This window comes from Chlorocebus sabaeus, chromosome 14 (genome assembly GCF_047675955.1).
Source record: "Chlorocebus sabaeus isolate Y175 chromosome 14, mChlSab1.0.hap1, whole genome shotgun sequence".
NCBI lineage: Eukaryota > Metazoa > Chordata > Mammalia > Primates > Cercopithecidae > Chlorocebus > Chlorocebus sabaeus.
In genome coordinates this window covers 109038920-109051346 of record NC_132917.1, presented here as the reverse complement: position 1 = coordinate 109051346, position 12427 = coordinate 109038920, and the positions used below count along the sequence as shown (strand labels likewise).

At 40.0% G+C, this 12427-nt stretch overlaps 1 protein-coding gene across 1 annotated transcript; it reads right to left on the bottom strand.

Annotated features, from left to right (window-relative positions):
• Positions 1–210: 210 nt before the first annotated feature.
• On the bottom strand, positions 211–11911 carry SULT1C4 (sulfotransferase family 1C member 4). The gene is made up of 7 exons (XM_073023340.1): positions 11545–11911; positions 8160–8285; positions 7568–7665; positions 6833–6959; positions 6547–6641; positions 2840–3020; positions 211–1874 (listed from the first exon to the last, which is right to left on the bottom strand). The coding sequence occupies exons 1-7, from the start codon at positions 11696–11698 to the stop codon at positions 1762–1764; spliced, it is 894 nt and encodes a 297-aa protein (XP_072879441.1). The 5' UTR covers positions 11699–11911; the 3' UTR covers positions 211–1761.
• Positions 11912–12427: the final 516 nt, after the last annotated feature.

Genomic DNA, 12427 nt, shown 5'->3' with positions numbered 1-12427 from the left:
GATTGCCCTTGAGTGCAGTGGGTGGAGGTTTCAATGAACTGTGATCACGCCACTGCATTCCAGCCTCAGTGACAAAGCGAGACCCTGTCTCAAAAAAAAAAAAAAAAAAAAAAAAACTTGTCCAATAGAAAGTTCTCTGATGTTAGAAATGTTTTAGAATCTGCACTGTCCAATATGATACCCTCTAGCCATTCATGGCTACTGAGCAATTGAAAGTTGGCTGGTAAAAATGAAGAACTGAATTATAATTGTATTTTGTTTTAATTAATTTAAATTTAAATAGCCACATGTGACTAGTGTCTAGCATATTGAACATCACAGCTGTAAATTAGAGTGCTTTTAGGGACTGTCTGCTTGAAATATAAGAGTTAGCTTTTTAGAATTTCCCTGACATGTTTTTTCAGCCATTTATATTTGAGCGTGTTATATACCGTTTGATGTGCAATGAAATATACAGCAATATCCCTATCTTGGAGAAAAAAGCAAACAAGTAAAAATTAAAATAAGCAAAGAGAGACAATACAGAAACACGAGAGTTGCCATAATACACTTTAATCTTCATCACAGAAGAGTTACACCAAGTGTAGAGGACTTCGGAAAAGCAAGAGTGCTTTCCAGGTTGTAGGGTTTGCAGGAGGAAGGGACTGGTTATTGAAGCATGTTATATGTCTTGGCTAGGTAGAAAGAAAGGGAAGGAAATTTCAGGAGGAGGCTTGGTATAAATAAAACTGGGAGAGTAGGAAGCTGTAAGATGTGACTAGGAACAAGTAAGTAGGCTAATTTGCTGGAATATGGAGGTGGTTTGGAAGGTGAAGCTGGAAGTGAAGGCTGGAGTCATTATGGTTACAGCTGCTTTTGAATTCATAGGTAAAAGCTTGGGATTTGTCTTTCAGGCAGTGAAAATTCAGTCATTGAAGGATTTTGAGCTAAGGAATAACATAATAAGAGTCTTTTTAAAGAAAATAACCTTACCATATGTGTGAAGTAGAAAGGAGTTAGGAAGCTATTACATTAGTTGAGACAAGAAGTAAAAGGTTTCTGAACCAGAAAGGTGGCTATAGAAATAGAAGGAAAACAAGGAACGGTTAGATGGAAATACTGTAAGAGATTTCATAGATTAAAACTGACAGATTTTGCTGACAGATTAGAATGGATTGTGGCGGCACTGGGAAAGATGAGTCAAGAGGTGACTCCAGGATTGTAGTATTAGCTGAGGGTGGGAGAGTGAGTCCAGTTAAATATATAGGCTGGTAAGAAATGGGGCCAGGTGTATTACACTAGGACCCTGAAGTTTTTCTTGGAGGGTTCCAAGAGGAAACTGAGTCATTTGACAGTTCACCACCAAAAAATTGCTGAAACGAACAGTCACTATTTACACATTAGTGATGCATTTAAAAATTAACTTGAACCAAAACTTAATCTGAAAATTTTAGTGTATTATCATGTGAGGACTGAAGCATTTTCAATATGTTAATAAGCACATGATTGTAGGAAATGTAAATATGATAATTGGCAATGATACCAGGATTGTAACTAGTGACTTATTGAGCTTCCCTCTCTCCATGTTGCCACCCTGCTGCCTGTCACCACCTTGCCCCCAGCCTTTTTAAATTTTTTTTTAGTAGAGTGAACAAGAGCAAACACAATAAACTATTCTGATAACTGGAATCCGATATCATTTGTTGTGAGAATTAAACTTTCATTATTACCTAAATATACTGGGTAATAAACTAAAATATTTTTAGTTCTTTTTCTTCCTTACTAGAATTGGAAGTGGAAAGGTAGTCTGGTATCCGCCATTTTCTTCTTGTAATCTTCATCAAATCTCTCATTCTGAGCCACGGTGAAGTGTTTCTTCCAATCTCCCACTGCCCCTGAAATACAGTTATGTGGGAGAGGGTCAGTAGTTGTTGGAAGAGTCTGTGCTTCCCTGTTCTCCTGTTTCTGTTCCTGTTCTCCTGTTTCTGTGTGATGATTTCTATGCCATGTTCCAGGAAGAGCAGTATTGGACAAAACGTTTCTCTTGCTATCCTGTCACTTCCTTATCCTGAAGGGAAGACGACTTTCCTGTCTGATTTGTGAGACGAGGAGAGCCTCTTACCACCTGGCTGCATTACTGAGTGAGCAACACTACTATGTTACAACAGCAGGCCTGAAGGCTTTCTTGTCTTTCTCTGTGCCCTGCTGCTCATCGAAGCATGGTGGGTGCTCATGACTGTAGCTCCCATGCTGTAAACTGACCAAGAAGGGCCTATTTCTGGGAGGCCCAAGGTACCATTTGAAGAAGAAAAAATATGATCCCTCCCCCAAATTCTCTGATTGTAATCCCTGTTACCTTTCCCAGTTTTATTTTTCTTAATGTTATCTATGTATTCTTTTATTTTGCTTATCACTAGACTATAATTTCCATGCAGGAATGAATTTTTGTGTTTTGTTCACTGCTGCAAACAGTGACTAGAACAGTGCCTGGCACATAGAAGCCCCTCAGTAAGTACCTTTGAATGACTGAATCTGATAGCATAGAACCGACTATAAAATGGATTCTTTCCCCTCTCTGACTTAATTCCATATATTTTCATGTTATTAGCCAGAACTCTTAAGGGAAAGTGGGGATAAGTGGTTGGATTTAGACATCAAATCTTACTCTCTGAATCTTAATAATAATTGGCTAATTAAATACTATTTTCATTTTATCAGTGGCTTCTTAAATACTTCTTTTCCCCAAATCATTTATTAAAGATATTATTTTTTCCTAGCCATAGGAAAGAAAACTCCTCTCAAATACTTTAAAATATTTGACAGTTCTTTTAAGATTATAACGAAAAGAAACTATAAAAACCTTTTCTCATGAATGGAGAAATGGAGTGGTCCATGATTTCAGCAGGAATCGATGAATAGTTTGCCATTGGATTCTGTTTCATAACATCAAATGAAGTGTAATGGACAATTTTATCTAGAACTTTGTCATCTAGTTTCTTCTCAATAAATTCTGTTAGCTTCTGAACTTCATGCTTTGGGTTCTATGATCAGAGTCAAAAGAAGAGTAATGATTTAATATAATTAGTTTAAAAAGAATATTGTGATGGATTAATGACAGTAACCGGTAACATATTCGAGTTAAAATAAAAAACAAATCTTAACAAATGCTCAAGTGACTCATTTTAACGTCATGACACATATTGTTCTTTTTTTAGTAATTGGAATCACTAATAATTTTTTCCCCTTAATATGTAATCAGCTGGGTAAGGTTAGTGAAACATTCACCAGACAATGACGTACAGTGCCTAGTGAACGGTTCACTGAGGGAGTGTGCCAGGGTTATGTCCACAAGCCCTACGCAAGCCATTTCAAAAGCACAGGGGCAGAAGATGTAAGACTTGACCAAGAGGAAGCTATATCCTGTTTCTGACATTGACAGAAATGTCCCCAGACTGCAGTGATGGAAGGAGGAGGGGAGAGAAATTTTTATTTTTATTGTTTGCATATGTCAAGAGGTACCCATGGCTAGTACCTCTGGTACCAGACCACCAAGTCAAGTGGAACTGAGAGTAGCTCAGTTACAGTGTAACCACTGATTTCTCATCAGAGGGACATACAACCTTGTGACATCACTGTGGCTGTGGGACTCCTCCATCTCTGGGAGCAGGGAGCGGGTGGGAAGGGAAAGTGGAAGAGCTTACCCCAACCACTGTGTCTGTAGTGGGCTTCTGCTTTAAAAGCTTGTATGTCAGAAATGTTTCATTTAATTGACCTCACACAGACTAGGAATCAGAGTACTGAGAATTGTGAGCTTTGTGAGGGGACATTCCCGAACAAGATCACAGCAATATTTTAAAAAGTTTTAGGGACTCTGAGGTTAGATTACCTGTTTCGGTAAAGTTTCTTCCTAGCATGCATAATACGCTAGGGTCTACCTAAGCAAAAGAGCCCGATTCCCGGCGACATATCCTTTCTCTGACACGGCTATGATACACGCCGTAGGCAAACATCATCTGCCCGGAGTCTTCCTATGGGGCACAACACTGTTGCTCCAAGTAAAAACAATGTAAACACAAGGAGGGAATTTTATACTGATAACCTCATAGGTGGTTCTGCTGGTTCTTTAGTCATGCTTCTGAAAATCCTAGAGCTATAACAATTATTTTAAAAACCACGTGAAAATGGTCTGTGTTTTCCACTCCTTTGATATTTTGTAGAAATCACTGATATCACAAGGCCCAGCAGTGATTGAACCTTGGAGAAGTGCATCTAAATGGTGATGTGTGCTTGAATCTCGTGGGAATTTTATAAAACTCCAGACTTAGCAGGCCTAGAGCAGGCTCCAGTAGCTTATTCAAACTAGTCTGTGAAGTACCTGTTGAGTATCAAGGCTTTCAATGACCAGTTCAAGAACAGAGACTATAATTCTGTAGAGAGCTCTGTATTTAGTGGGGTCACAGTAAGTAGCAGAGTAGATGATTATTTACAACAAACATCCACTGATATTATCTCATTTAGTCCTCAAATAAATCTTGAATAGGTAAATCTTATTATCTTCATTTTTACATTTAAGAAAACTAAGCCCCCAAGATGTTAAGTGTCTTTATCAAGAATTGACGGAACTTGATTTCAAGAATTTTGAATCTAAATCCATTTTCCATTGAACCACTTCCTAAACTGTTTCTTTTTTTTTTTCTTTTTTTTTTTTTTTAATTTATTTATTATTATTAAACTTCAAGTTGTAGGGTACATGTGCACAACGTGCAGGTTTGCTACATATGTATACTTGTGCCATGTTGGTGTGCTGCACCCATCAACTCGTCATTTACATCAGGTATAACTCCCAATGCAATCCCTCCCCCCTCCCCCCTCCCCATGATAGGCCCCGGTGTGTGATGTTCCCCTTCCCGAGTCCAAGTGATCTCATTGTTCAGTTCCCACCTACGAGTGAGAACATGCGGTGTTTGGTTTTCTGTTCTTGTGATAGTTTGCTAAGAATGACGGTTTCCAGCTGCATCCATGTCCCTACAAAGGACACAAACTCATCCTTTTTTATGGCTGCATAGTATTCCATGGTGTATATGTGCCACATTTTCTTAATCCAATCTGTCACTGATGGACATTTGGGTTGATTCCAAGTCTTTGCTATTGTGAATAGTGCTGCAATAAACATACGTGTGCATGTGTCCTTATAGCAGCATAATTTATAATCCAAGTGGGCAAAGGATATGAACAGACATTTCTCAAAAGAAGACATTCATACAGCCAACAGACACATGAAAAAATGCTCATCATCACTGGCCATCAGAGAAATGCAAATCAAAACCACAATGAGATACCATCTCACACCAGTTAGAATGGCGATCATTAAAAAGTCAGGAAACAACAGGTGCTGGAGAGGATGTGGAGAAATAGGAACACTTTTACACTGTTGGTGGGAGTGTAAACTAGTTCAACCATTATGGAAAACAGTATGGCGATTCCTCAAGGATCTAGAACTAGATGTACCATATGACCCAGCCATCCCATTACTGGGTATATACCTAAACTGTTTCTTAAAGCTATTGGCTGGGCGTCGTGGCTCACACCTATAATCCCAGCACTTTGGGAGACCGGTCGGGCAGATCACAGGGTCAGGAGATAGAGACCATCCTGCTAAACACGGTGAAACCCCGACTCTACTAAAAAATACAAAAAATTAGCCGAGCGTGGTGGCGGGAACCTGTAGTCCCAGCTATTCGGGAGGCTGAGGCAGGAGAATGGCGTGAACCCGGGAGGCGGAGCTTGCAGTGAGCCGAGATCGGGCCACCGCACTCCAGGCTGGGAGATAGAGCAAGACTCCGTCTCAAAAAAAAAAAAAAAAAAAAAAAAAAAAAAAAAGGTATTATGTTCCTCAGTGCTAATAAAAAAACCAAAAACTCCGGGCACGGTAGTTCATGCCTGTAATCCTAGCACTTTGGCAGGCGGAGGTGGGTGGAACACTTGAGGTCAGAAGTTCAAAATCAACCTGGCCAACATGGTGAAACCCCATTTCTACTAAAAGTACAAATAATTAGCTGGGTGTGGTGGCAGGCGACTGTAATCCCAACTACTCCAGAGGCTGAGGCAGGAGAATCGCTTGAACTTGGGATGCGGAGTTTGCAGTAACTTGAGATCGCGTCACTGTACTCCAGTCTGGGCGACAGAGTGAAACTCCACTGTCTTAAAACAACAACAACAACAACAACACAAAACTAAAGAAACCAAAATGTGCTAGGATTTTTTTCCTGCTAAACTGCATTTTACAATAGATATGCAAGGGAGAAATGACACAATCCATATTGGGTAATAACCTCCCTGTAAGGGAAATGTGCAGCATCCCGGGGAGCACCAGGAAGCTGCAGGTGAGACTGTGTGATACTTAAACTCATGATCAGCCATGTGCATTTGGACAAATGACAGCTGTAGCCAACGAAGTGCAGCGATTTTCTGTTCCCCACATCAATCTGAGTCCCTGATGGGGTCAATACATTATGACTTAAATGTTTTATGGCCCAGTGGGCACACATTATATGGCACTGTGCTCACCTTCTTCATGTCCTCATAGAAGAGGTAGAGAATACGGTGTTTGTCTTTGGCTTCCCACCATCCTTTCACATGTTCATGCCAGGAGCCCCAGCACACTGGAAGATGGGATGGAAAACAGGGCAATGAGTCACAGAGGTCCTATTATCCCACTGAAAGGAGAATTCCTGAAGTGAGAGTGTTCCATTAGAGAAGGTAGAGCCCCTGCCATTCAAAAGAGAGGATTCTTTCCTTCTAGGGTGTTCGGAGATTTTGAGAAATGAAGGGAAACAAAACTAAATTCTCTCACCTTTCCCAGCCAGAAAGTTCTCAAAATACTCTTCCCATGTTCCTGGATCAGGAAGTGCTTTATTCATTCTTTGGAAATGGTAATAGGACACCATGTTGTCCTTGGGATTTCTTGCTACATAGATTATCTGGGAATGATGAGGGGAGGGGAGGGAAGAAGCAAAAAAAAAAAAACAAACTTTTTTTTTTTTTTGCTATTACTGCCCAGGCGAGTCTTGTTAGGGTGGATACATTTCACACAGTTCAGTTTTTCTGAGGCTGCATTTTTGTCATCCTCGTTATGGGAGACTTTTTTGTTTTGTTTTGTTTTTGAGACGGAGTCTCGCTCTGTTACCCAGGTTGCAGTGCAGTGGCACCATCTTGGCTCACTGCAACCTCCGCCTCCCGTGTTCAAGCAAGTCTCCTGCCTTAGCCTCCCGAGTAGCTTGGATTACAGGCGTGTGCCACCCCATCCTGCGAATTTTGTGTTTTTAGTAGAGATGGGGTTTCACCATGTTGGTCAGGCTGGTCTCGAAGTCCTGACCTCAGCTGATCCACCCATCTCAGTCTCCCAAAATGCTGTGATTACAGGCATAAGCCACTGTGCCTGGCTAGGATTCGTATTAATTTGTGTATTGATGATTGTGAAGAGGTAGACTTTTTTTTTTTTTTTTTAAACAAGTGAAGTATTTTAAGAGTAAATGGAAGACTAAGGTTGTTTTAAGGAGTACAGCTCTGAATTCCTTTTGCTTTTTACCTTACAGTTTTTCTCTAGGAAGGATGGTGGCAGCAAGTGAAAAGGAAGATGTGTTTTCAGGATCCGTGGTGAGGGCATTGCATGAGCTTGTTCCAAACCTGCAAAATTGGTTTTTGATCAGTTTCTACTATTTTTTTCTCTATTTGCTTCCAGGTTCTGCTGCTTCTGTTATTGCTACTACAAGTCAAAGCATCTGCAAGAACATTGTAACTATAGATCTGGTGTGAGAGAATATGTCTAGCTCATGAAGAGATGTTTGGCTAGAACAATTCCTAACCATAACAGTCAACCAAATAAATAAGAACCTAAAAGATTCAAACCCTTTCACCAGGGTTATCTTACTTGAGCTTATCCTTTTGAAGTAAAATTAATTTCTAACTAGAGAAACAAAATTTAACTCACTTTTGTATAAACAATAATTCCATTAGAAAACGTCTGTAGTATAACAGTGGCCAGACACAGTTAAAAAAAGACAAAACCACAAAACTCACCAATCATTGTTTGAAAGCCTATAATTTTGAAAGGTTCAAAGACAGTAAAAATCCTAAGTGCACTTTAGGACTGTAGTGAAGTGTGGCTATTCCATACTTACCAGATCCTAAGGATGGGATTTTCCATTCGAGGAAAGGAAATCGTTGATGAGTTGGTGCCCGTTTACTTTTCTCCACATCACCTTCGTTTTGTATTAATTCCACTATCTCCTGTGTCCATGTTGTTCCTTATCCCACATGTAAAATGAAGATGGATGGATATTTAGTACAGCATATTCGTTAAAATATGATCAAATACTTGTTAGAACATCTATGTCTTTTTTTTTTTTTTTTTTTTTTTTTTGAGACAGGGTCTTGCTCTGTAGCAAGGCTGGAGTTCAATGGTGCAATCTCACTGCGACCTCTGCCTCCTGGGTTCAAATGATCTCCTCACCTCAGCCTCCTGAGTAGCGGGGGTTACACGTATGCACAATCACCCCCGGCTAATTTTTGTACTTTTTGTAGAGACAGGATTTTACCATGTTGCTCAGGCTGATCTGGAATTCCTGAGCTCAAGTGATCTGCTTGCCTTGGCCTCCTAAAATCCTGGGCTTACAGGTGAGAGTCACCCTGACTGGACCATCTATGTGAATTTAAAAGATAGGTTTTAAATGGGATTCAGAAGATAGCATTCCTTATTTATATCTTATTATCATAATATGAATTTTTAAAAAATACTCCAATTTTGAATGGACATTAGACTGATAAATATATATTTTTTTCTGTTACAACTATTAATTTGGATTGTTATCGTTCTCTTGATTTAGCTGTATTGTCCTTAGAAAGGGCATTCTCCCCAAATTGTGGTCTCCTATAGAGAAATGACTAAATGGCTTTCAAACTCTCTTTTTCCCAGCCACATAGCATAGGAGAAACTTAGTATTTGTTGGCTGAATAAATGAACCATTAGGGTTTGAACTTGATATTGACTATTAGCACTTAGTATTCATTTTTCTATTTTCTCTGTTTCCCCTGTATTTCATGGGCTGAAAGGCTATAAAAGACCTTCCCTAAACTCCTTTGCCACTAAGATTCTGAAGGCTATTTAGATCCCTCCAGTGAGATGCATTAGCCTGTGTTTTGGAAGGCAGTGGGGAGATAGAAGTCATCCTTCCTGAGGAGGTGTCTGCTGATAGTAGCCCCAGCAGATAGAAATTTTGCAAAGACCATTCCACGTTCCATGGCCCAGTGCCCTAGACCCAACCACTGCCACTGTGGCCATAGGTAGAATGGAATCCCCCAGCTTCAGTCTGTCTGTGTCTTGCACTGATCCTGACTTATACAGTGATATTGTGCTATCAACATAATCTTCACCCTTTGATGAATATCTGTTGCACCAGTTGTTCTGGCAAAATCCAGGTTAAGAGGATGTTGAGTTATTTTAAGACAGCTTTTTTATCCAGAGACAGGGTCTTGCTCTATTGCCCAGGCTGGATTGCAGTGGTGGGATCCTAGCTCTATGCAGCCTCCCAATTCCTGGGCTCAATGGTCCTCTTGCTTCAGCCTCCCAAATAGCTAGGACTATGAATACACGCCACCACGCCCAGCTAATTTTAAATTTTTTTTTTTTTTTTTGTAGATAGGAGTCTCCCTATGTTGCCCAGGCTGGACACAATCTTCTGGCCTCAAACGATCCTCCTGCCTTGGCCTCCCAAAGTGATGGGATTACAGGTGTGAGCCACCATGCCTAGCCAGGATGGCTTTCTGAATCCTGATCTAGGTTGATCTTTCCTGTATTATCTGGCTGAAGTTCTATAGATTCCTTTCCCCATATTCTCAATTTAGTGCTTTTAAAGGCCTAGAATAAGGGCATAAGTTAGAAATAAATTAAATTATATTTTATATTTTATATGAGTTGGTCTCCTGTATTTTCTGGCAGCAACTTTTATTACAGGACGAAGGGTCAAGATATCTTTAGTTATCCATGCAAAGAATATTCCAGCCATTTGTACTAGTTTTATGACAATTCATAGCCTTAACACTGAATGTCTATAATGAATGAATTGAATGAATTTATAGACATGAGCCAACATGAGGGCAGATTGAAATGTTGCTGGAGGTTCTGGGGTGAGTGGAATGACTTCTCAATTTATTCTCTAGAGGTCAGTGATTCCATGATGTATTTTTTCTTGTCCTTCAGAGTATTATTCTTTTAAAAATTTGGGGTGAACTATTTTTGCCATCTATGCTTGTTTCTTCTTCCTTTTAATAAAATAGACTTCATTAACGTATATGGTTTTAGTTATGATTAAATATTACTTTAGATGGCAAGCATTTAATTTTCTTAGTGTGCTTTTTGAATTGCTTAAACCTTATTAATGCCATGAAAAACCTAAATGAACCATATGTTAGTACTTGCATTTGGCAGGTAGAGAAAAGATTATTTAGGTACTGAATTGATAATCAAGTGGAATTGTCGATGAAGTTAAGATGATAAGATGTGATCCTCACCAGTGGCTACTTTTAGAAATTTACATTCAGACAAATTTGATCCTGAATGGGCTCCCGATGAGTAAGTTTGGGAAATCAGGACCAACATGAAACAGACGGACAAAGAAGAGACCAAGGCCTCCGTGTTCCTGCAGAATCTTCTGTCAGGATCTTGAGAGATAAGAACAAAAGAGGGTTTTGAACAGTCTCAGAAAATACTGAGGTTTAGATTTTTTGGTGTGTGTGTATTTGTGTGTGTATAACAAGAGTTTTTGACAGCTTGATTTTGCAAAGAGCAAATGTATATATAATTTGTGTGTAGACCGAGTAAACTATTTCTGGTAGATATGTAGATATATGCAAAAATATTTATAGAGAACTATTTCTACCTCATCATCCCCCAATTTTTATGATGTGGTTGCTGGGCTCAAGCTAGTCCTACTTTTACAGACAACTTTGTTAAACTGATTGTTGAGATAAGAGAGTTGGTTCACAATTTACCACAAAGGAAGGTGGAAATCAGAAGGATGGTTCTCAGACCGTGAGATGGGAGGGCTGCTGAGGTGGTATCAGCATTGCAGAACCAAAGCTCCCCTATTTCTTTCCCAAATCAGCCTCGGGATCCCCTTTCTAGCTCACACACTCAAAGCAGCTTTTTACAAGATTTGCAATAAGGGCCTAGATTGGGAACGGATAAATAAACAAGTATACCCTTTTGCTCTTAGCTGTTTTCACTGTCTCCTGGGAAAGTAAAAAAAAAAAAAAAAAAAAAAAAAAAAAAAAAAAAAAAAAAGTAAGTACATCATAACATCACAGGAAGGTTGAATTCTAAAAATTAGTGTGTCATTTTAGTATGTTTCGGTATAGCTTCAGTTTCCACTAGTAACTTTCTTTAGCCATATCACTCTGTCCAGTAGAGTTTTCCAGATCAACTTCTTTATTTTATGACTAATGCATCCTTCCCACTTACCTTCCTAACTCTCCTCTTCCCCTTCCCCTGTAAGCCCTTCCACCTACCTGCTTTAGGATAGGTAGAAATAAGCAGGTCATCAGACTTGGCTTGGAAGTTCCAGATCTCATCCCAGATGTCACAGGTGACTGTGGGTTGAAGAATTCCCTTCACGTAGTTGACACTTAAGCGCTTTGTTCCATCAAATGTAAAATCCTCCATCTTGTGTAAGGCCGTTAGTATAGGAAATCAGAGGGCTCTTCCAGACACAAAGTTATCCTCAGTCAGCATATGGCTGCGTTGTGGATAGAGGCAGCACTCTGTCCACCACAGTACCACACTATCCAGCCCTCTAGCATAGGCCTGTCTGGGAAAGCCTGGTGCTGGCCAGCAAACAGACAGAAAGTGAACTAACTGCAGGCCTCCCGACTCAGGTTCCAGGGAACTGGAACTCTTGTTTATGACTTTGTCCACTGGCAGTTTCCTGAGGACTGCAGCCCCCTCCCTACCAGGCTGTGACGTCACAGCAGAGGCGGTCATAAACCCTGCTGTCTGGGTCCCGTTCCAGCCCTTCTGTTCTCTGTCAGTTAACAGGACATAGTGTCACATTGTTTATATCCCTCATCTCTGTATCCATTAAACCCTTCACAGATATTTTCATTAATTGTTTCTTAGTTGTAGGATTTGCCTGTGAAATTACAGATTCTACACAGAATGACTTCCCTGAGAGACTGCAGGGACTTTCCCATGGGCTATTAACAGTGGTGGCCTGGATGGATCTGAACCTCCCAGTACAAACATCTGCCAGGGTCAGCTTTGTTATTTTTTAAGAGTAACATAAATATTGCTAAACTGGAGAAGGCTCTTTCCTTTGTAGGGGTTTCATCACAGCCATGAAAACATGCATGCCTCATTTAAAGCAAAATGGTGCAGAAAACTCCAGAGTTAACA

Coding starts and splice junctions, on each gene's coding strand:
- SULT1C4 (XM_073023340.1), bottom strand. CDS start 11,698: ATGGAGGATTTTACATTTGATGGAACAAAGCGCTTAAGTGTCAACTAC. Junction 8,286..11,544: donor TTCTACCTATCCTAAAGCAG/GTAGGTGGAAGG, acceptor ATGTGGGATAAG/GAACAACATGGACACAGGAG. Junction 7,666..8,159: donor AATCCCATCCTTAGGATCTG/GTAAGTATGGAA, acceptor CCAATTTTGCAG/GTTTGGAACAAGCTCATGCA.